Source organism: Lactuca serriola, chromosome 3, assembly GCF_051521515.1.
Source record: "Lactuca serriola cultivar US96UC23 chromosome 3, Lser_US96UC23_V15, whole genome shotgun sequence".
Taxonomy (NCBI): Eukaryota; Viridiplantae; Streptophyta; class Magnoliopsida; order Asterales; family Asteraceae; genus Lactuca; species Lactuca serriola.
The window spans coordinates 251,369,117-251,392,474 of record NC_136410.1 but is presented as its reverse complement, the minus strand read 5'-3'; the positions used below and the strand labels follow the sequence as shown (position 1 = coordinate 251,392,474).

General features: G+C 35.3%; 1 protein-coding gene across 1 annotated transcript; it reads right to left on the bottom strand.

The window, feature by feature from the left end:
• Nucleotides 1-21,666: 21,666 nt before the first annotated feature.
• On the bottom strand, nt 21,667-22,380 carry LOC145096171 (uncharacterized). Its single transcript, XM_079033937.1, has one exon. It carries the CDS (start codon nt 22,378-22,380, stop codon nt 21,667-21,669), a length of 714 nt encoding a protein of 237 aa, XP_078890063.1.
• Between the last annotated feature and the right edge of the window lie 978 nt (nt 22,381-23,358).

Here is a 23,358-nt window from a genome sequence, read left to right as displayed (position 1 = left end):
CCTTCATCGGATAATATCGGAGATAAAAATAAATATTAAATATTTATTAAACTTCAAAAATTCATATCTCCTTCGTACGAACTCCGTTTTCGACGTTCTTTATATCCACGCGAAGGTGAGACTACGCTCTACAACTTTCGTTTAGACTCCGTCGGCTAATTTTGACTTTTATTTTTATTAATTATTTTTAGAAGGCTCGGACAGGAAAACTTTGTTATTAAATCATAACTTCTTCGTCCGACGTCCGTTCTCACCTATCTTTCCATCGTTTCGCTACTAACAACGAGATCCTCGATTCTCATTTAGATTGTTTCGGCTAAAAACCGTTCGATCTCAAATCGAGTATTCGGGTTGCATACTGTCACGTCGAAACTTCAGAAAATCATAACTTCATCATACAAAGTCAGATTTGGGCGTTCCTTTTACGCACGCTCTCGGTTTAACAAAATCTACGACTTTCGTTTAGATCGCTAAGGCTAAATATCGCTCTATCTTAAATTCATGTTTTACGTCACTCGGCGTCGTGCCGGTTCCGTCGCGAAACTTCGACAGGTCATAACTTCTTCGTTATAACTCGGATTTTAGCATTCCTTATATCTCCGGAATCCTTGTTTCAACCACTACAACTTTATGCAAAGATATCGGGCTTATCTCACACTTAAATTTTGACGCTTATTTTATTCTTAATTCATTAAATAAGAAAATAAACACATAAATCACATAATTCACATAATTCACAAATAATACATTTTATTATTTCAAATTGGGGTTACAATGGTTAACCTAGACTATTACATTGCTAAAATGGCAAGCCTAGAAACACGGGCGTTACAATTCTCTCCACCTTAGAATGATTCCGTCCCCGGAATCACACACCAGCAAACAAATGCGGATAGCGACTCATCATGTCACTCTCCATTTCCCAGGTGAGATTTGGCTCATTCGTGTGTTTCCATCGGACAAGCACTAACTCAACCATCTTACGTCGCAACTTCTTAGTCTTTCGGTCAACGATTGCCTCCGGTTCCTCAACCAACCTTTTGTTCTCATCGATCCTCAACTCCGAAAGTGGAATTATGTCGGGAACTTCTCCCGTGAACTTCCTCAAGTAACACACATGAAAAGTGTTATGAATTCCATTCAGTTCTTCTGGTAGTTCGAGTTTGTAAGCTTGGTTCCCAATCCTCTGAAGAACTTTAAACGGTCCAATAAACCTTGGACTTAACTTTCCCCTTTTACCAAATCTTATAAGTCCCTTCCATGGCGAGACTTTAAGCAAAACCGAATCTCCAACTTCAAAAGTCATCGGTCTTCGCTTTTTGTCAGCATAGCTCTTTTGACGGTCCTGAGCTGCTAACATTCTTTCCCTAATTATTCTCAACTTTTCTGCAGTTTGATGGACTATCTCCGGCCCCATAAACTGCTTTTCCCCAGCCTCAAGCCAACAAGACGGCGTACGACACTTCTGTCCATACAATGCTTGATAAGGTGCCATCTTTATGCTCGAGTGAAAACTATTATTATAGGAAAATTCTACCAAAGGCAAATGTTCATCCCAATTACCTAGGAATTCCAAGGTACACGCTCTCAGCATATCTTCAAGTGTTTGTATCGTCCGTTCGCTCTGACCATCAGTCTGCGGATGGTAAGCTGTACTTAGACACAACTTGGTACCCAATTCCTCTTGTAGACTTTTCCAAAATCGTGAGGTGAAACGACTGTCACGATCCGACACAATCGTTAACGGAACACCGTGAAGCCTCACAATTTCCTTCACGTAAGAATTCGCAAGCTTTTCCATAGACCATTTCTCGTTGGCTGCTATGAAATGCGCACTCTTAGTGAATCGATCAACGACCACCCAAATCATGTCGTGACCACTTTTTGTTCTGGGTAGTTTAGTGACAAAATCCATAGCAATGTCTTCCCACTTACCCATAGGCACAGGTAATGGTTCTAAACTCCCGTATGGTTTCTGATGTTGTGCCTTGACTCTTGCACAGGTCACACACTCGGCCACATACTTCGCAATGTCGAGCTTCATCGTCGGCCACAAATAATAGGGTTTCAGGTCCCTATACATTTTTGTGCTACCGGGATGAATCGAGTACATGGTTTTGTGAGCTTCTTCCATCAGAAGATCCCTGACTCCTCCTATCTTCGGTATCCAAATCCGATCTTGGAATACCTTTAGTCCGTGACTGTTTACACCGAACACCAACGTTTTGCCCAAACGTTCCTCCTTTCGGTCATTTTTCTCAGAAGCTTCGCTTTGAGCTTTCTTGATACTTTCCAAAATAGTCGAGACAACTTCAATTCTCAACGCTCTTGGCCTTCTCCTTTCAAGATTGACCTTCCGAATGAGAGCATCAGCAACAATATTGGCCTTACCGGGGTGGTAAAGTATCTCACAGTCGTAGTCCTTAAGTAATTCCAGCCAGCGTCGTTGCCTCATATTCAATTCTTTCTGACTAAAGAGATATTGGAGACTCTTATGATCAGTGAAAAGTTTGCACTTTGTGCCATAGAGGTAATGCCTCCATATTTTCAGTGCGAAAACTACCGCTGCCAACTCCAAATCATGAGTCGGGTAGTTCTTTTCGTGCTCTTTTAGCTGTCGAGACGCATATGCGATCACCTTATCTCTTTGGGTCAAAACGCAACCCAATCCAACCCCAGACGCATCGCTATAAACAACGAAGTCTTCAACCCCATCGGGTAGAGAAAGTATCGGTGCCTCGCATAGTTTCTTCTTTAGCTTCTCGAATGCTTCTTTATGCTTATCACTCCAAGCATAAGTAGCTCCTTTGTGGGTCAAAGCTGTTAATGGACTAGCGATTGAAGAAAAGCCTTGGATAAACCTTCGGTAATATCCGGCTCCTAAAAAGCTTCGGATCTCCGTGGGACTTTTCGGTTGTTCCCACTTCATCACAGCTTCGATCTTCGCTGGATCAACCATTATCCCTTCTTGGTTGACCACGTGACCCAAGAATTGGACTTCACGAATCCAGAAATCACATTTGGAGAACTTCGCATACAACTTCTCCTTCTTCAAGACTTCCAAAACTTCTCGCAAGTGTCTGCCATGCTCCTCTTGGCTTTTTGAATAAATCAGAATGTCATCTATGAACACTATCACAGATTTATCAAGGAACGGATTACAAACCCGGTTCATTAAATCCATGAATGCTGCTGGAGCATTGGTTAGTCCAAACGACATAACCAAAAACTCATAGTGTCCATATCGGGTTCTGAATGCGGTCTTCTCTATATCCTGATCCCTTACTTTCAGCTGATGATATCCTGACCTCAAGTCGATCTTTGAGAAATAACTTGAACCTTGTAGCTGATCGAATAGGTCATCAATCCTTGGCAACATATATCTATTCTTTATTGTTGCCTTATTCAGCTCTCGGTAATCAATGCACATCGTCATGCTTCCATCTTTCTTCTTTACGAATAACACCGGAGCTCCCCAGGGTGATGAACTAGGTCTAATGAAACCTTTGTCCAATAACTCCTGAAGTTGCATCATTAGCTCCTTCATCTCCGTTGGTGCTAATCGATAAAGTGCTTTTGCAATTGGCGTTGTTCCGGGCAACAAGTCGATACGAAATTCTACTTGTCGATCGGGCGGTAATCCAGGAAGATCTTCGGGAAATACTTCCGGATAATCACACACCACAGGAATATTTTGCATCACCTTCTTTTCCTTCTTAGCATCGATCACAAATGCTAAGTATGATGTACACCCCTTGGTCAAACATTTTCTGGCTTTCATTAGAGAAATGATTCCAGAGTTTACTCTGCGTTTATCTCCGTACACCATAAACGATTCCTTCCCAGGTGGATTCACTTTCACTATTTTCTTCTTGCATAAAATTTCAGCATCATTGGCGCTAAGCCAATCCATTCCCAAAACGATGTCGAAACCGTTAAGTTCGATAGGCAATAATTCCTCGTGGAACTTATTCCCATTCAGATCAATTAAGATGTTTTTCATGCGATAGCTAACAGGTACAAACTTGCCACTAGCAACTTCGACTAATAAAGCATTATCTAGTCTATCAACAGGCAAAGCTAGTTTTCTACCAAATTCATGCGATATAAAGGAGTAGTTGGCTCCTGAATCAAATAAAATTTGGGCAGCCAATTTGTTAACGAGAAAGGTACCTGAAGCGACATCAGCTTCATCTTTAGCAGCTTCCAGTGTCATCTGGAATGCTCTCGCCTTTGGCTTTGGCGGAATGTTGGGTCTTGCTGCTTCCTTCTTTTTCGGACAATCCCTTGAGATGTGCCCCTCTTCACCACAACCATAACAAACATTTTTGGTGAAGGTGCAGTCGTTGGCATAATGCCCTAGCTTTCCACATTTGAAGCATGTGGTTTCCCCGCCACACTTCCAATAATGCTTCTTCTTGCACTTGTCACACCATTTCGCTTCTACCTTTCCTCCACTTCCCCTCGAACTAGACTTCAAGAATTTACTTTTCTTGCTGGACCCTGAAAATCCATCGATTTTCCTTTTCTTGCCAACCTCTGACCTTTCCAGACCTTTTTCCCTGATCTGGGTCTCAACATTTCTAGCAGCCCAGATGGCGGCTTTCAATGTGGTTGCTTGCTTAACCATTGGACCATAGTCCGCTGGTAGTCCAAGGGCAAACTTGTTGACCTTAGAGAGTTCTGTAGGCACCAAATATGGGATAAACTTCATCTTTTCCGTGAAACTTGTAGCGTATTCAGTAACGCTCAATTTCCCTTTCTTCAAATTCTGAAACTCATTATTGATTTCCAGAAGGTCCTGCCCGGAGCAGTATTGCAGTTTTAGTTGTTCCACAAAGTCTTCCCAAGACATTTTGCTTGCTTCTCCCTTGGGCATAGAGTCAGCTAACAGCTTCCACCAACTCAACACGCCAGATTTTAGCAGAGGGATCGCAAGAGCGGTCTTCTGCCTGTTGCTGCATTCGCAACTTTCAAACATAGTCTCCATTTCGGAGACCCAGTCCATAACTTGCACCGGCGTCGGGCTTCCGGATAGACATGGTGGTTTGGATGCCATGAAATCCTTATACTTGCACCCACGACCATCATTTCCTCCATACTGGTTATTGCGTCTAACCACTGGTTGTTCGTCTTGACCAATGATTCCGCTAAAGTTTTCTCCTTCAGACTGCCCTCCATTCTCCTCGGGCTCTTCCGCTTGAATTGACGGTTCTTCACGATTCTGCCTAAGCAAGCGTCTTGTTTCTTCCATCTGGCGATCCAACATCATTTGAATCATCATTTGTACACCAGCCATTGTTATCGGCTCAGGTGCATCATCTACGACGGATACTTGTTGAATTACAGGTGGTTGATTCCTGTTTTCATCAGCATTTCCAACTCCGCTTCTTGTTCTCACCATTTTTGATCTACACACCGAATAATTTCACCTTATTACTCCAAACGATTACATGCTAGTTCTAATATCGTATACATACGCTTAGAATCCTAAACACATAAACCTTCAGATCCGGTTGGCAACAAACCGTAGATCCGAACAAACAATATCATATATGGCAACATATAACATTTAGCACATAAAAGCATTTTAGGCAACCTTCCTAAAATAAACTAGTGATCGTGTCTAAAATTTATCAGACACACATCTCACAATCTCCACTTAGCATACTAAGTTTAAGTTTAGAAATCCTACAAATTCCTAGTTCGCTTAAACTAATGCTCTGATACCAACTGTGACATCCCCAAAATCTCGGCCAGAAAAGACCGATTTCATTTATGCTTTTTAAACATTTTCAGAGTAAATCCGTTTGATTTTAAAAGAGATGCGGAATTTGTTCCCAAAAACAAAACATGATAAAATAGATATTTATCAAAATATTTCATATAGAAATATGATTTCATTTCATAATCAAAAGTCGGGATGTCATGTTCCGATATAGATCATAAAGCATAAACGATAACATTACAAGTCGTTCAACAAATATACACATATACAGACTTGTAAACAAAACAACTTGATGATTCGCCCATCTTAAGCTCTTGCGCCACTTCCTGTAATACAAATCAACTGAGTGGGTCAGGCTTGGGAGCCTGGTGAGCATATAGGGTTTTCAAACCCACAATAATTATATTTAATTTCATCAATCAACAATAAACCTGATTACCCATTCCCGTTATCCTCACCTTACGTTCCTAAAAATAACGTCTATTATAAGGAACTTATTTCAGGATTTTCATCGGGACGGACATTACTGCAGAGGGGCTTCCTCAACAATAAGTGTCCTAAAGGCAACCATGTGGGGGATAGAGTACACCGGTGAACACGTCGTTCACAACACCTACAGGTAATGAGCCTGCTAGTGTTCCACAGGACAGTCTAGAATAGTCTGTGGTCATCATCCATACTCTGCTGAATGACTAGAATAACACCAATAACACCGAGGCCTCTCATCTGTTTATTACACACCAATTATCTACCCATGTTCTACCCCACATATTAGTCGATAAAAATATACATTTTTATACACTGTTTTAAAAACCTGTATAACATGTTTTAATCAATACATATTCCACATAACAGATGAGGCATACACACATAACACGTATTTCGTAGAAAATATACATTCATACATATAACCACAAAATATGTACACGTAGCACGTATTTTATATTAAATACTTCATAATATTGCGTTGGAGAGAAAATAACTACACACTCACTTGATCAGAAGATGATCCGACAGTACTACGGCTTGCAGAAGTAGCGTCTCTCCGTAGATCTGGAAGATCTTCACAAAAACCGGCTCCTCGCGGGCAGGGCTTCGGCTCGGGAATAACGCTCTTCGGGATCCTCGGGGCTTCGGATCTTGCTTCGGGGCTCAGGAATAATACCGGGGCTTCATGGTACAAACGGCACGCAAAACGAGGCAAAGGACTAGAGAGAATGCTGAAATTTGCAAAGGAAACTCGGCTGCTTCGGATCTCCTTTTATAGGTGCTGAACCCTCGCACGTACGCGGGGCGTACGCCTCGGTGGTCGTCAGCGCTTACGTCATCGGTCCATCTACGTCATTGCATACGACTCACTACTCCGTAGAACTCGAGTGCCCTACGCTATACGCGGGGCGTACAACAGTACGCGTTGCGTACTTCGGATAGACCGCCTCATCCTTCATCGGATAATATCGGAGATAAAAATAAATATTAAATATTTATTAAACTTCAAAAATTCATATCTCCTTCGTACGAACTCCGTTTTCGACGTTCTTTATATCCACGTGAAGGTGAGACTACGCTCTACAACTTTCGTTTAGACTCCGTCGGCTAATTTTGACTTTTATTTTTATTAATTATTTTTAGAAGGCTCGGACAGGAAAACTTCGTTATTAAATCATAACTTCTTCGTCCGACGTCCGTTCTCGCCTATCTTTCCATCGTTTTGCTACTAACAACGAGATCCTCGATTCTCATTTAGATTGTTTCGGCTAAAAACCGCTCGATCTCAAATCGAGTATTCGGGCTGCATACTGCCACGTCGAAACTTCAGAAAATCATAACTTCATCATACGAAGTCAGATTTGGGCGTTCCTTTTACGCACGCTCTCGGTTTAATGAAATCTACGACTTTCGTTTAGATCACTAAGGCTAAATATCGCTCTATCTTAAATTCATGTTTTACAGCACTCGGCGTCGTGCCGGTTCCGTCGCGAAACTTCGACAGGTCATAACTTCTTCGTTATAACTCGGATTTTGGCATTCCTTATATCTCCGGAATCCTTGTTTCAACCACTACAACTTTATGCAAAGATATCGGGCTTATCTCACACTTAAATTTTGACGCTTATTTTATTCTTACTTCATTAAATAAGAAAATAAACACATAAATCACATAATTCACATAATTCACAAATAATACATTTTATTATTTCAAATTGGGGTTACAATGGTTAACCTAGACTATTACATTGCTAGAATGGCAAGCCTAGAAACACGGGCGTTACAAGTATGTAGTATATGTGTACATGCTAGTTGATATGTTTATGCTATGTTATGTGCAGTTAGTCCGGACTTCGGTCCGATGCAGTTAATTCGTACTTCGGTCCGATGCAGTTAGTCTGGACATCAGTCTGTTGCAGGGGGCAAGGCCCCAGTTAGTCCGGACTTCGGTCCGAGGCAGGGGGCAAGGCCCCAGTTAGTCCGTACTTCAGTCCGATGCGGTTAGCCGGACTTCGGTCCGATGCAGGGGGCAAGGCCCCAGTTAGTCCAGACTTTGGTCAGATGCAGTTTCCAGACATCGGTCTGATCCAGGGCAAGGCCCCAGTTAATCCGGATTTCGGTCCGATCCAGTAGGCAAGGCTCAATACAGTTTCAGTTTTGGTTTCAGGTACTTCGGCAAGCAATGGGAAGGGCTTGGATTGATGGCATGACACACACCACAATTGCAGTTTATTCGTGGGAGTTTTATTTAGATATTTCGATATGATATTAACTTTAGTTTTGAATTGATACATTTAATATAGCATTTTGAGACATACGATTCATGGTTTTATTATCAAATAGTTGACGTTGCGATTTTTAGTAATATTAAAACAAAAAATTTTGGGTCGTATTTTTTTGGGTCGTTACAATATCATACCTAAAAAAAACTATTATTTAAATTGGGAAAAATAGTGGGGTAGGTAAGGTAAGATAAAGGGGTTGGGTTTGGGGTGTATTTATTTAAAAAAATTATAAAATCAAGTGTAAAATATTTTTTTTAGATAAGACATGGACCTTGCGCGTAACAAAAACAATCAATAAAGACCTTCCGAGTTAAAAAAATAAGTTAGAGACCAAACCCGCAAATTACCCTAAACCATAGAGACCATTCGTGTAATTTACTCTTTTATATATAACCATTTTTCATGTATTTTTGTTATACAAATGTTGCCTTAGAAAAAAACAAAGAGTTGTTTGTTTGAGATGTTGCGTATAAACAAGCCATTTGGACATTTGTGTTTTGTTTGGTTGATATTTATTTATTCATAAGATGTAATAGATAAATGAACATTTTTCATTTGTTGATTTGATGTAATAAATTAGTTAGACTAGTTGTATTTACTTCAAGTGTAATAATATGAAGAAATTACCCCTTGAAGACCTTTTGAAGTGTCCCTTAAGTCCTTTAGGAAAAACATAATAATTCTTGTGATGGCTCACAAAATTATTACTAGACATGACTTGGTTTATACACATTATAATGGTTGCTTGTGATATTTATTTTATGTTAAATGTATGTTATGTTTTATGTATGAAAATGGTTTTTACATGTCAAATAACATTTTTTCATAAGATAATATCACTTGGAGTTTCAGTAAAAAATATTTAAAAGATAACATAACATGTTTATAAATGGATATTTATAAAAACGTTTTACCGGTTACCGATTACCGGTTAAAACTCAATTTTTTGAAAATAGCTTTATTGTAAAACGTATAAATATCCAACTTTAAAATATTTGAATTTTTTTAAAAGATGTTTAAACTTTATATAAAATTCATGTCTTTAAAATAAATATGGAGCTTTTATTAAAAGACTATAATCGGTTTATAGCGTTATAACGGCAAATAATAAAACTAGTGATTATTTTTTGCGTCGAAACTTAATATATGATATTGGTGTTTTAACCATAACGCAACATGTTGATATTATGTTTTATGCATTCTAAATGAGATTTAAAACATAAGTATCATCACCCAAGCTTTGCTTTATCAAAATATGACTTTTATCATAAGATGCATAAAATTGAGTTTATAAAATAAAATGAGTTTATTCTATAAATTCATGAAGTCATAAGTTTTTTATTGTTAAAAGGAGATTTAAAATAGTGATTTTATAACTCATCCAAAACTCCTAGTCTTATGTATAAAATAAAGTTTCATTAAGACCATTATCGGTTCTTAAAACCGATCTATGACTAAACTTTAAAATACCGGATTTTAGTTTATATTTGATCGTGGTTAATGGAAAATAAAATGAAATTTTATTTGGCACCTAAAGAACCTCATAACAAGTGATATGATTTTTACAAAAGGGTACATGAATTGTTGGATGCATGCAATATTCATGAGACGATGTTTTTATAAACTATGATTGTAAAACGTATATAAACCCTTATTTACAAAACTTCAAATCTATGCAATCCATTTAAAATTCACTTGGGATTTTTTTGCAATTTATATGGATTTTTGGGTCACCATATTCATTTGGGTTGTCAAAAATAGTCAAGGTGTTTTCGTATTTTCTTGTGGGAAAAAGGTAACCTAACCATTTGTGGAATAGAACTCACATGTTTTTTAAATGAATGATTTGATCAATTTCTTATGTGATAAAGGTCTCCTAAGCATAAGAGTTTTGAGGCATAAATGAGATAAACATGCCAAGCTAAACAATAGTTGTATAGGATCCCATAATCTAGGAGTTACATATCGTATGCAATTGGTAATCGCTATCTACCGAGTTTGATTAAGTTTATGGGATAAAGGTCGCCTAACCATTTACTTGTTTCGTTACTTTGATCCTAGACTTCAATAAATTAATGTTTTAAGAAACAATATAAGTTATTAATTTTTAAAGACTAAATATTGAAAATACTAAATGAAACTTTGTTAAATTTTGTTGATAATTGTTAATAATTTTACGCCCTGCAAAACCTCTCTCTTGTTGAGTTTCAAAATATAGTAACATTTATCTTGAGGTTCTACCTTAAGATAAATAGAAAGTATATATACTAAAAGATCTCATACCTGAATAACCTCTGCAACCAATTAGTCTCACCATGATACTTTGATGGAAGTATCATTGTGATGATATTGATGTGTCTCATATCATATTAAAGAAATTAACCATGATTTGCAGAAAGTCTTGGATAATCATGAAACATATCAGATGTCTCATCAACTAAAGCAGATATTCAATCAGAACATTAGAAATAGTTTCAAGTCTGTTCAAGCATTGAATATAAGGAAGTATAAGATTTTGTGCACTCATACAGACTTATAGTTCAATTAAGGGAAATACAACATAAACTCAGAAATCAAGAAAGTAACAAATGATTAGTGTTGTTTCTATTGTGGAAGAAACTGGACACTAAAGGAGGAATTGCTCCTCTCATCTCATCAAGCTGAAGAACTTTGACTAGCACAAGACTTCAGATGTCTATATTATAGAGCTATTTATTTTTCCATCATTCACTTGAGTATGTAATACTTCATGTGACACTAATAATTGATATTTTGTGTTGATGATTGGAAGAAATAATCAACTGGTTACAAATGAATGGTATTTCATGTTGAAGAGATAACAAGTGTTTTTATAGTCTTTTATATAAATAATAAATGTTTTGTACCTATTCATATAGTTACATATAACGGTTGTATATTTATGAATAAACCTAGATTTACTTATCATTTAATGGATGTTCAAATTCATGTTCTGAAACGATGTATTATGTGTTAAAGAATATTTTCTCCTAATGTTATTTATGAAGTAGATCTATAACCTTTCATTAAATTAATAGTTCTAATCATAACACCTATATAATCAAATGATATTTGATTGGAACTTATCTATGTTGTAATCATCATGACTATATAAATAAGAAATACATATACCAACTTCAGAATGATGGAATTTTTGAAGGCAAATGAGCTTGATTCATTTGATATATGTGGGCCCTCTTTATATGGGAAGATGAATCAAAAGTGTCTTTGTCTATTAGTAGTTAAAGAACAAACGTCACAGCTAGGAATTTTGATGCCTTGTAAACATTGAACAATGATAACAAATGTGAACCAACAATGTGGAAGCATGTAGGATGCTTATTCAATAACAACAGAATTTCAATCAAACACTTCATACAAGCACTGCAGATAGTCACCAAAGAATTGGAAACCCTAGAAATCTCGGTTTAAGTCTATTCTGGACTAGGATTTCCTTATTGGGCCCAATAGGCCAATAAGCTTCCAATTTGACTATCTTGGGCTTAGAACTCTTAAATGGGCTCTAACTGGACCCACTTCCATATATTTTAAATATTTTGGGCCATATTGGGCCTAGAATGAAATAAAATACCTAAATGGACCTTCTTGGGCCATAACTAACCTAATTAGCCCTAATAAGCCATAAAAATCATTTCTTGATTTACTTTGGGCCAAAAGCTATCCAATTGAACCATAATGTGGGCTTAAGCACTCAAGGCCCAATTTTCTTTCTTCCTTCCTCCTTCTCTCGGCCCAGCTACACAAAATGGAGAGGAAGAGTTGACTTTTAAGGTTGCCACCTCATTAATACACCACAAACTTCCATGCATGGACCAACATGCATCTAAGATAGTCACCTCAACTCTCTCTCTCTCTCTCTTCTTCTTCTTGATTCTCGGCCAAGAGGAGACACATACACACACTCACAAAATTCATTCCAACTCTTTCCAAATTCCCTCAAGAACACTTGCACTCATTCTTCAAAATTTCGAAATCTAGAGCTTTTCAAGGAGTTTCTTCCACAAAAATCATCATTCAAGGTAAGTTGGAGCTTAAATCTATGATCTAACCCTCTAAGTTCGAGATCAGCAAAGAAGGGCTTGCTAGGGCCAAAAAGTAACATCAAACTTCTTCCAATCTTCTTCAAAACCGAAATCACAACTCAAGGTGAGTTTCATACCCCCTTATTTTCGGTTTTTATGAGTTTTATGGGTGAGAATACAAGTAAATGTGTAGATCTATGTATAAATGTATGCTATGTGTGATTTGATGGATGTATGTGTGTGATATCATGCGTTTTGTGATGAATATGTTATCCAAAAAGTGTGTAAAAACCGAGATCTAAAACATGAGGAAGGAAATAAACATAACTTAAACTGTTTTACACTAATCAAGTCAAGAAAAATAGTTTATATGGTTAGGATGAACATACTTGAACATAAAACCCATTTTTGGGCTTAAATTGTCAAAAATACAAAACTTAGGGTCCAAACCAGCAAATTACAGTTTCTGGAGGGTCAAAAGGGTCCAAACAGTTTCTATAATAAATTGTCTGAACAACAACATTTTTGAGGGACTTAAAATGTAAATTTTGAACTTAATGGGCTAGATTTGGGCTTTTCGGCCCAATGTGCCTCAAAATGCAAAATTTACAAGTTTGAGGGGCTGTAAATGTAACTCTCTGTAAAACAGGGAAGTGTAATAAAACTATTTCAAATGTCAAAAATGCTTTTCAAATTCAAAAAGGATCAAAAATGTAAAAAAATTCTATTTTGGGCCAAAACTGTAAAAGTTGCAAAATTGGGGGTTTTAACCGAGAAAATATCATTCTGGAAGGGCTAAAGTTGTTTACAAAATAAATTTTGGGTTAAAAATGTCTTTTTAACAAGTTTATGATACAAAAGTGTCAAAAAAATGTTCTAAGGACTAAAAATGAAATTCTTTTATATAAAGGACTAAAAGTGTTATTTTTATAAAAGAAAGGTTGTGAAAAGGTAAAAATTTTACTTTTAAACAAATTAATTCATTAAGACAAAATACAAGATCCATGACTACCGACGAAACTGAAAAACAAATACACTCTCAACAACAAATATCGTTATAAAACGAATTGATTCGGTCTCGAATCAATAACAAAACAAAAATCAATAACCCAAGTAACTCGTTAAACACACGATAACTAGGATGAGTCAACATACAAACTTTGGGCTTGAAAGTTTCAAATCGTGCTTGTTGGGCCTTGCTAGCCCAATAACATGATCTTTGGGACCGAAGAGAACACGCTTACGTGTTAATAGGCCTCCTATGACCCAATTCCATGTAAAAGGACTTTCAATAGCTCTATTGTGCTATTGGGCCCTAGTGGTCCATTAGTAGTGCTAGTGAGGTCGAGAAGTCAAATGCGAGCTGGACCAAGTGTCTTTCACATTCTTGATAGCCCGAAATAACTTATGGAAGCAAGAGAGGGCTTCGTACCCTCCTTTCTCCTCGGTTGACCGGCTTATGAGAATTCGAGTAATCAGATTCATGCCGTTAATCAAGAGAAGTCAGGGTGGTTGGATTAGGTGAGTAATAAGGACGACGCCTTAAGGATCGTTCGTGACCTGTAGTTATAAACTAGTCATTTTTATTAATGTGTGATTGTAACAACTCACAAACCTTAATTAATCCAATGTCACCTGGGTAATCAATAACAATCGTCGCATCGGTATAACAATAAACAAGTCATGAAATTTACGTATTGGGAAAACATCGGGGTTTTCCTGGGAAGTTTAACATTTTCACCTATGTGAGGTATGCAAAGTTCAACAATTATACATGTTTTAAAAATCGACAAGCATATTTACGGATCTTCACACTTTTTTTATAAACAAATACACTTTTCAGAAAATATCGGATTTTCTGGGTTTTACAAACTACACCAAACCATTTTGCTACAACATTACTTATGAACTCACCAACATTTCATATGTTAACGTTTTTTCAAAATAACTTGTATTCTCAGGTAACAGGTAAGCCGAAGAATAAGTACCAAGTTACGTCATGGTGTTTTGCTCAGATTACATATCGAACGGTTTATGTTATGAAATTGTAACGACTAAAACAATGTAATGGATGTAAACAATATCAGTTGTATTATTTCAATGCATGGTGATGAATGATGTTATGATTCATTTATAATCATTGTGATGGTATTCAATTTAAGTCACAAGAGCCCTCGGACGTTTCCGCCGTCTGGTTCGGGGGTGTGACAACAAAAGGCTTGACAAAGAGTTATACATAAATGATGCGGGTAATCTTTTTCAAACCATGAATAGATTTGGTGATAGATACTTATTCAATTTCACTGACGACTTTTATTTATTAAAACCATTGATTTGATCAAATTTTTTCACAGTGAAGACTGAAATAAACATTAATGAGATCATCATTAACCTTTCGTTGTAATAAAGAAGAAGAGTTTTGTAAACCAAGACTTCTTGGAACATCTTAGGAATTATGGAATCGATTCACAACTCATTCCGATAAAAACACTCACTTTTCATTAGTATGTTTCTTATGGCACAGGATCACCTGATCACTTGAATCTATCTTTTGATATTCTAGGTAGCCTTCGAATTCGCTAGTGGGATAGGGTCACCTAGCCACTAGCTAAATGTCAATAGTATAAGTTTTGAAGAGAATAAAAATAGAGCTTCCAGTCTATTATATGATGTTTTGAAAGAACTATTTACTATACAAAATTTTGGAATTATGCTCACTACAACAAATATATATTGAATATATATTTCCAACCAAACAAGCGGATTAGATAATTATATTAGAATAAGGATAAAATGGTTTATCCTTATCGAAAAGATATGGAGTCATTGAGCTCATGTTAGACAATAAGCTTAACCACTCTAGTATCTACTAATTGCATTTATGTAGAATATCCTAAATGATTGCTTAGGATGAAGTTTCTACTAATCCCCTAATTTTCATTCCATAAGACAAGTTATTTAAAAGTTATTTTTCTATGTGGGAGCTATATGTAACTTTAAGAGATTAAGATCCATAAGCTAAATGCATCATAGTTTGGAACTAGCGAGTTTTCAACTGTTGTTGAATCTGCTCAATAGTTGACCAGAAACTATTAAAACACATAGAGATGTATTCATGTATGATTATCAAGTATGGGCTTGATTAACCTTCCTCGATATAGTTTGACTATAAAGAGAAGGTGAGTTTTCAAAGGATAAAACATACATGATTGAAAATCTTCCAAGATTTAAGCTAACATCTCGAAATAAGAATCTTCTTTCTTATAGGATGTTTACATAGTGTGATTTAATTATAAATCAAGATGATTCTTGTGTTTTCTACAAAGCTAGTGGGAGCGCAGTAACATTCATAGCCTTATATGTCGTCGACATATTAATTCATGGAATAAGGATCTATATAGATAGATCATGGCAACTTAATGGATTGTGTAAACTTGCATTAATTGTCAAGGATCTTAAAGGAGCTTAAGATAAAGGACTCCGAGAGAGTCATCTTGTCAAATACCATATGACATGATTTTGAAAAAAATCCTAGTTAAAATGTTTTTTCAACTAGATAATATGATTGTATTCCATATGTTGATGCAATTGGATTAATCATATATGTCATGATTATGCATAAAGGCCAAATAAGTCGTATTCTTAGAGCATGACGAATGATACCAGTATAATCTAAGAACAAGTCATTCGGTGACTTATAGGAATATTCGAAAGTACTTGCGAGAACTAGAGAAATATTCCTCGTCTACGGAGTATTTGAAAGAAAGCTATGTTTAAAGTTGTTACACATGTGCTAAATTTTAAAATAGAATGAGATGACTCTCAGTCACAATCGGGCGTTTCCTCATTATGAATAAAGGGATAGTTATATGGATATTGGTTCCATGTAGATTTTAATTATAGTTACACATCAGAGTTAGAGTACCTCGTGGTTTGGACAACCACATACAAAGATGCTTAATGTATAGTTCATTATGACTATGAGTAATCCTATTACACAAGTATTGGTGTCATACTCAAGCATCTAATTCATTCTCAATAGTTTTTCTTTTATATGAGTTATATATAAAACTGAAAATGATTGTATTTTCCAAGTTTACACAAATCAAGTTTGTCAAATATACATAACAAAGATGCTTTATTAGCTAAAGCATGAAAGTCAAGCTGGTGCTATAGATCATTGTTGATACAAGTAGATGTATTTGATTGAAATTTAGTATTTGGATATTGGAACAATAAAGCAACATATATTGTAATTAATTATATATTGGATATTAGTCTTTCATTAAATAATTGTTGTGTTCTATATTAGCATGTTTAAATACTTGAATAACTTGGTTATTCGAAATGTCCATAGTCGTTCATAGTTGTGGGAGCATCTATGAGGTAAGAGTAATATGAGTAGATTGGTGGATTCTCATGGAGATGAGAATGCCAAAGAGCTGCTACCAACTTCATAGGTACTTGATTGGGAGAATAAGTATTGGACATATCCGGCATCAAAACCACTTTATGGATCGTAGTCAAGAGTGATGTTTTGATCAAGGTTGCATCTTTTAATCTTATACCTGAGATACATATTTGGGACTTGAGGTGTAGGGATTGTTGTGCTTGGACATGGTTCAACACAGTTTCGTAAAGGGGCAATCATAAAGGCCATCGTTGGGTATGACATGAACTGCATTGATAGGCGTATGAAGTCAAGATGATCTTTGTATTCTTAGACCTGAGATGCATGTTTGGGACTTGAAGTGTAGGGATTGTTGCGCTTAGACATGGTTCAATGTTTTTTCGTAAAAGGCAGTCATAAAGGCTATCGTTGGGTATTACATGAACTGCATTGATAGGCGTATGTAGTCAAGATCGGATTTTCCCTCTTATTCGTTGAGAGCATGAGATATAAGGCCTTAGTTAAAGTTGAATACTAAATGATATTGATTGTGATCCATATTTCATGTTCAACATGTTGTCTGAGACAAAGGAATAATAAATACCACACCTTTAGTAACAATTATAACTTAGAGTTCTTGGAATTGGTTGTTGATGAGATGTCACCCTTCATATGTTGTTAGGGGCAGTAGCCCATTGCTAGACGTCAGCTACTGTCTATGTTAGTCTACAATGAATCATGTGTAAGTGAGAGATTGTTGGATCTATATGCCCAAGAATCATTATGGAGTGATATTCCTAATAATATATGATCCTATAGGGTCACACCTTTATCAAGTTTGCACATTTTGTATATTATTATTAATATGATTATTAATAAATAATTTCGATTCTTGTATTTTAATTAGAGAATAATTATTGGTTTGTGAAAATAACAATTATAAGAAAGTATTACTAGTTATTATTTCATATGGTATGAATTAATAAGTCATGCACAACATTTTAGACTAGTTGGATTATTTTGTCTTTTACCTAAAGACAATGTTTATATTTTATAAACTTGGAGTTTATAAAAAATAAAGAATCTTACTTTTTAAAAGGCATAATGATGCTGTAAGAGGTTGCTTTTTCAACCTTCCACCATTTGTCTCCCATGCTTCTAAAGGATACTATTACTTTATATTATTTTAATGGTTAGGCCTTACTTTTCATGGGCTATATAAGAGATGCATGAGGCTTGCATTTTTGCAAGAGTGAAACACTTATTTCTTCCCTTCTTTCTCTCTAAAATCGTGAGCATGGAGAAGCTCTCCACTTTTGAAGTTTGGTGCTTTGCTTTGGGGGTTTAGAAGATCTCTTGAGTTGTTCCCTTTAGTGCTTAATTGAGTTAAGCACTTAAAGGCTTTAGAAACTCAAGAATACGAGAAGGAACTAGCATTCCAAGTGCTTTACTCTTGATGGTGGATACTTGTAGAGAAGATCATACACTTTGATCTTTTGTTATCTTCATCAACAACCCAAAACCAAGTGGGTTCAAAGGCTTCAAAGGTTATCTCTAAAACATCATATGGTTGGTTTTATTTCATTCTAACCTCTATAAATTGATTGATTATGGTTTGGTTTTGTTGTTAACTAAAATTAAACTTGTTATTTTTAAAGTCTTCCGTTGTCTGTTTTTATGAAAAACAAACTTTTATTTCGTATCAAAACCCAACAATCAGTACCCTACAAATGAACCTTGATAGCTATGGACTTAGTGCCTGTTAGATAAACCCTGGCAGCAATGGACTTTGTGCTTATTCCTTAGGACAATCCTTAGGAATGAATGAGTGAATGATAGACGATTCTTAGGGTAGATGATGAAACATAACTTTATTTGATGATGAAACATAACTTTATTATTGTGGGTTGAAAACTTATGCACTCACCAGGTTTCCCACCCAGACCCACAAAGTTTATTTGTATCACAGTTGTCGATACGAAGCTACATTACACTGAGAGATTAAAGAAGATATAAATCACTAGTGTAAATGAATTTAAGGTCTGTTTATGCTTATGTTTCTATATTGACGACTACAATCCAAAGTTTTAATATAAACAAAATACATAATGCTTTGATAATATATTTATCTTGTTTTCTAGGAACAAATTCCGCAGTATTATACTTTAAAAATGAATACTCTGATTTTCAAATAAACATAAATAAAATTTTTAAAATGACTGTGAATTTACGGATATCATCATAGATATCATCATCAAGAGAATAAATGTCCTAAACCAGGGCATTTTTGGGGATACAACACCCAACGTTAAATTGATCGGACTTTTGGAAGATACATAGGCTTTGGTAAAATAAAGTGTTGTTTTAGTAATTATGAAAGTAAAAGTAATTTTCATGATAGACTTTTAAGTAAGGATGTTTTTTTAGTAAGTGTTTATTTAGCCATCCCTAATGTATACTCCCTCCGTCTAAAAATTATTGTCCAAGTTTGATTTTTGAAATCTTTCCATGTCAACTTTGACCATAAATAACCTTATTTGTGTTATAAAATTTTTGATAAAACTTATAACAATGAAAATATATTTAAAAACAATCTATTCATATATCTTGCATAAAAAATTATATAACAAAAAGTAAATTATTTAAGTTAAAGTTGAATAAAAAAGTCTTAAAAAGTCAAACGTACACAATAATTTTGAGACGGAGTAAGTATATATTTACTCCGTTCTATAATCCATCCCTCATGTTGAAGTATTAGGCCCTCGAACAATACTATTATATCTAGTAATAGAATATGGGATATTGGAATTGGCATATTTTCTTTTGGAGTAGAGGTGGGGAATGGTGACTCCACTTACTTTTTGCGAGATAGATCATAGATTGGGGACACTTTTTTTTTTCAATGTCGTTTTCCTAAAACTTATACACTGGAATTTCATTAGCAATGTACCGCTAGTTTGAGGTAGGTTTAGGTTCTTGGTCTTTAGCTTGGTGTCACATTCGTAGTCCGACCTGAAGCAATGTAACTTAATTAAGAACATAAAAAAGTTGTTAATGATTTTGTTTATTCTAACAAGGTCGATAAATGGGATTAGTAGTCTTGTCCTCTGCACATAATTCTTTTCGGTTTCATCAGTGAGGAGCCTGGTCGAACACAAAAAGCTAGCTAGTAGTGATGTCGTGTTCAAGGAGTAAAAACTTTATAGAGATCTTTCATTCCCCCTAGTGTGTTGCATTCCTTCTATTGGATTTCAAATTGTTATAAAAGCTTTAGTTCGTATTGACTTGTTTAGCGTTACTCTACTGTTTTTTTCTGATTAATTCTGGCTAACTAGTTGGAAGTCTTCTATTAATACAGTTTTAATTTAATGTTAAAAATATTGTAAAGTCTTAGGCTGGATTATTTACATTAAAATGATTCATAAAAAGTCAATTTCGGCTAGCTCCACATTTGGTGGTCACCAAAACCCAAACTTATATTCACAAAATTGGCATAGATCTCAACGAACTGCAATTAACGTAAGATAAAATATTAAATATACACAACCACAAGTACCCAAAGATGTTGATTTAATACAAAGGAAGAGCGGGGTTGGCCATCCACCTACGCATACCATCTTTTTTTTTTTTTTTTTTTTTCCCACAAATGAGACCTACTCATTTATTATTTAATTAATAATAATAATTTAAAAAATAACTTATAACTTATTAGTGGCAAATAAGTTGTGTTTTTTTTTTTTTCATTATTATTATTATTATTTAAAAAAAATCTTTTAAGATGATTAACTTGTTTTTCTATCATTAAATTAAGTTTTATAAATCCTATTTATAGTTTGGGAAAATATGTAAGTTTGGTTTTATCTTTTTGTTTTTTTTTTTTTTTATTCAGACCATCTTTACATTTGGGTTTTCTTTGATTTTGATCTAGAGTTGGAATGACTTACTTTACTTGGAAATTTGGTATTATTATAAAATATTAGGAGCTATATTTTCTTTTACGACTAAAATGCACCTTTTAAGACCCACATATTTTAGAGTAAATTACACAAATGGTCCTTAAGACCCACATATTTTAGAGTAAATCACTAATTTATTTTTTTTCACTCGGAAGGTTCCTATTGTTTGTTTTTATTACCCGTTTGGTCTTATTATATGTTTAGTCTCTATCTTACTTAAAAAAACTATCATTTAAATAGAAAAAATGGTGAGAAATGTAAAGTAAGGTGAGAGGGGTGAAGTTGAAGGTGTGTTTATTTAAATAAATTAAAAAAATTAAGGGAATAATAGTTTTTTTTAGATAATACAGAGAACAAACGCATAACAAAAATAAATAGTAGAGACATTCTGAATTAAAAAAATAAATTAGAAACCAAACACGTAATTACTCTAAACCATAGGGACCATTCGTGTAATTTACTCCATATTTTACCTCGCCACCATCTTATTCTTTTCTCGGTCCGCTTTCTTTCTCTAATTCTTTAACAAACATGCTACGTACTCGTTTTTTTTCTGACGTTAAATGGAGTTATAGTTAGAAGATTTTACGGTTCCTAATAAGGGACGGACTCATGAATTGACAGTAGGTGTTGCCGAATTTTTTTTTCCGGTCAAACATAATATAAAACCAAAAACTAATTCATTACGTCTAATACAAATAAGCGATCCATTACATAAAAGTTAAAAACATAATAACAATTTATCATCTATTACAATTTAAATTTGTCCTCTTCGTGCGCACATCTTCTGAAACCGTTCCATTAACTTTTCATTCTCAACTTTTACAAGTGCTTCGGTCTCAACATAGCAAAGCAACGCATCGTTCAAAAACTCATCGCCAATCTTGTTGCGCAAGTCGGTCTTCAAGAGCTTCATCTTCGAAAAACATCTTTCTACACTAGCGGTTGCTACGGGTAATATCAAAACCAACTTTAAAAACTTATAAACCAAAGGATAAGACCGATGTTTCCCCGTACTAACCATTAAACGAGAAAGCTCAGAAATTCCTTTCAAAATGGTAAAACGCTCATCTTTGATGGAAGAGTGGTAAAATATCTCAAGTTGTCCTTCAAGATCTATCAAATCCGAATCATCAAAGTCATACTTGTACAACTTAGCCAACTTCAACAACTTTGATTTATCAAATTGTGAAAATGACTCACAGGGGCTCAAAGCACCCATGTATTCTAGTAACTGGGTGCTTGTTTCACTAAATCGATTCCGATATTCTATCAGTTGCATATCCACCACCTTGTTGAAGATTTCAACCTCAAAGTGAAATCTATTGGTATTTGTGGTCGTACGGTTTCTCGTACCAATATAAAAATCCGGCATTTCCAGAGTAGCAATATTCTGTGTTTGACAAAAAGAGGATACCTTTGGCAAAATACTAGCAAACCCCGTGTCTCTTAAAGATTGCAATGCGTCCATTGTCCCTCTAAGTCACTAACATCACCTTGGGAAACAAATGCATCTCTCCCTCCTTTTTGTCCCATGAGGTATCCACATACATAACAATATAAACAATATGTTTTTTTTATTTTTCACACTATATTCCAACCAATCAAATTCGTCAAACCATGAAGGAATGAAGCTTCTTAATTTATCACCTATTTTCGTTTTTGGAAACTTCTGTAGCCTTATTTGACAAGGTCCTTGAAGCAAATATGTCCTTCTTGCATCATCTCTTATATTTGAGACATAACTTGTAATCATTGGCCTATCCGTCGGGTCCTTTGGAAGATCTTTCAAATCAACACCATCATTAGTTTCATTAGAGCATGGTGTTTGTGGAATTGCATTAGAGACCGAAGGAATCGATTGGTTGGTGATTGGTGTTTGGGAAGATCCTTCACCACTTTCATTAAGATTAGGTCTTGGTCTTTTGGTAAGAAAACCACCAAGGGTAACCTATAATTCAACATTAAGCTAAATAACTAATAATTTCACCAAATCATCCAATAGCTTCAATAAAAACATAAAAATTACACCAAATCAAAATTGAACTTCAATAAAGACAATAAGACATAGCAATTTTATTTCACCAAATCAATCAATAAGTCAATAACATCAATGAAAACATAGCAATTTCACCAATTCAAGATAAAAAAAATAGCAATTTCAATCTAAACAGTAAACAAATTGGTAAAATTTCAATTTTCAAACACTTACTTGTTTCATTCTTAGCTAGGGCTTGGAGTCGAATTCAACAATTGGGAATAAATTTTTGTTACTCAATCAACAAGATACTCAAGAAATTAGAAGGAATTAGCAATGGAAGCATATGGCACCAAGCAAAAGTCGGATTCGTTAGTGTAGGCGTGAGGCGTCAGTCGAAGTCTCGAAGTCGAACTCCTGTGTTCGATGGCTTTTTTTTTGCTTTCTGTTTTGCTAATTGCAGCTATCATC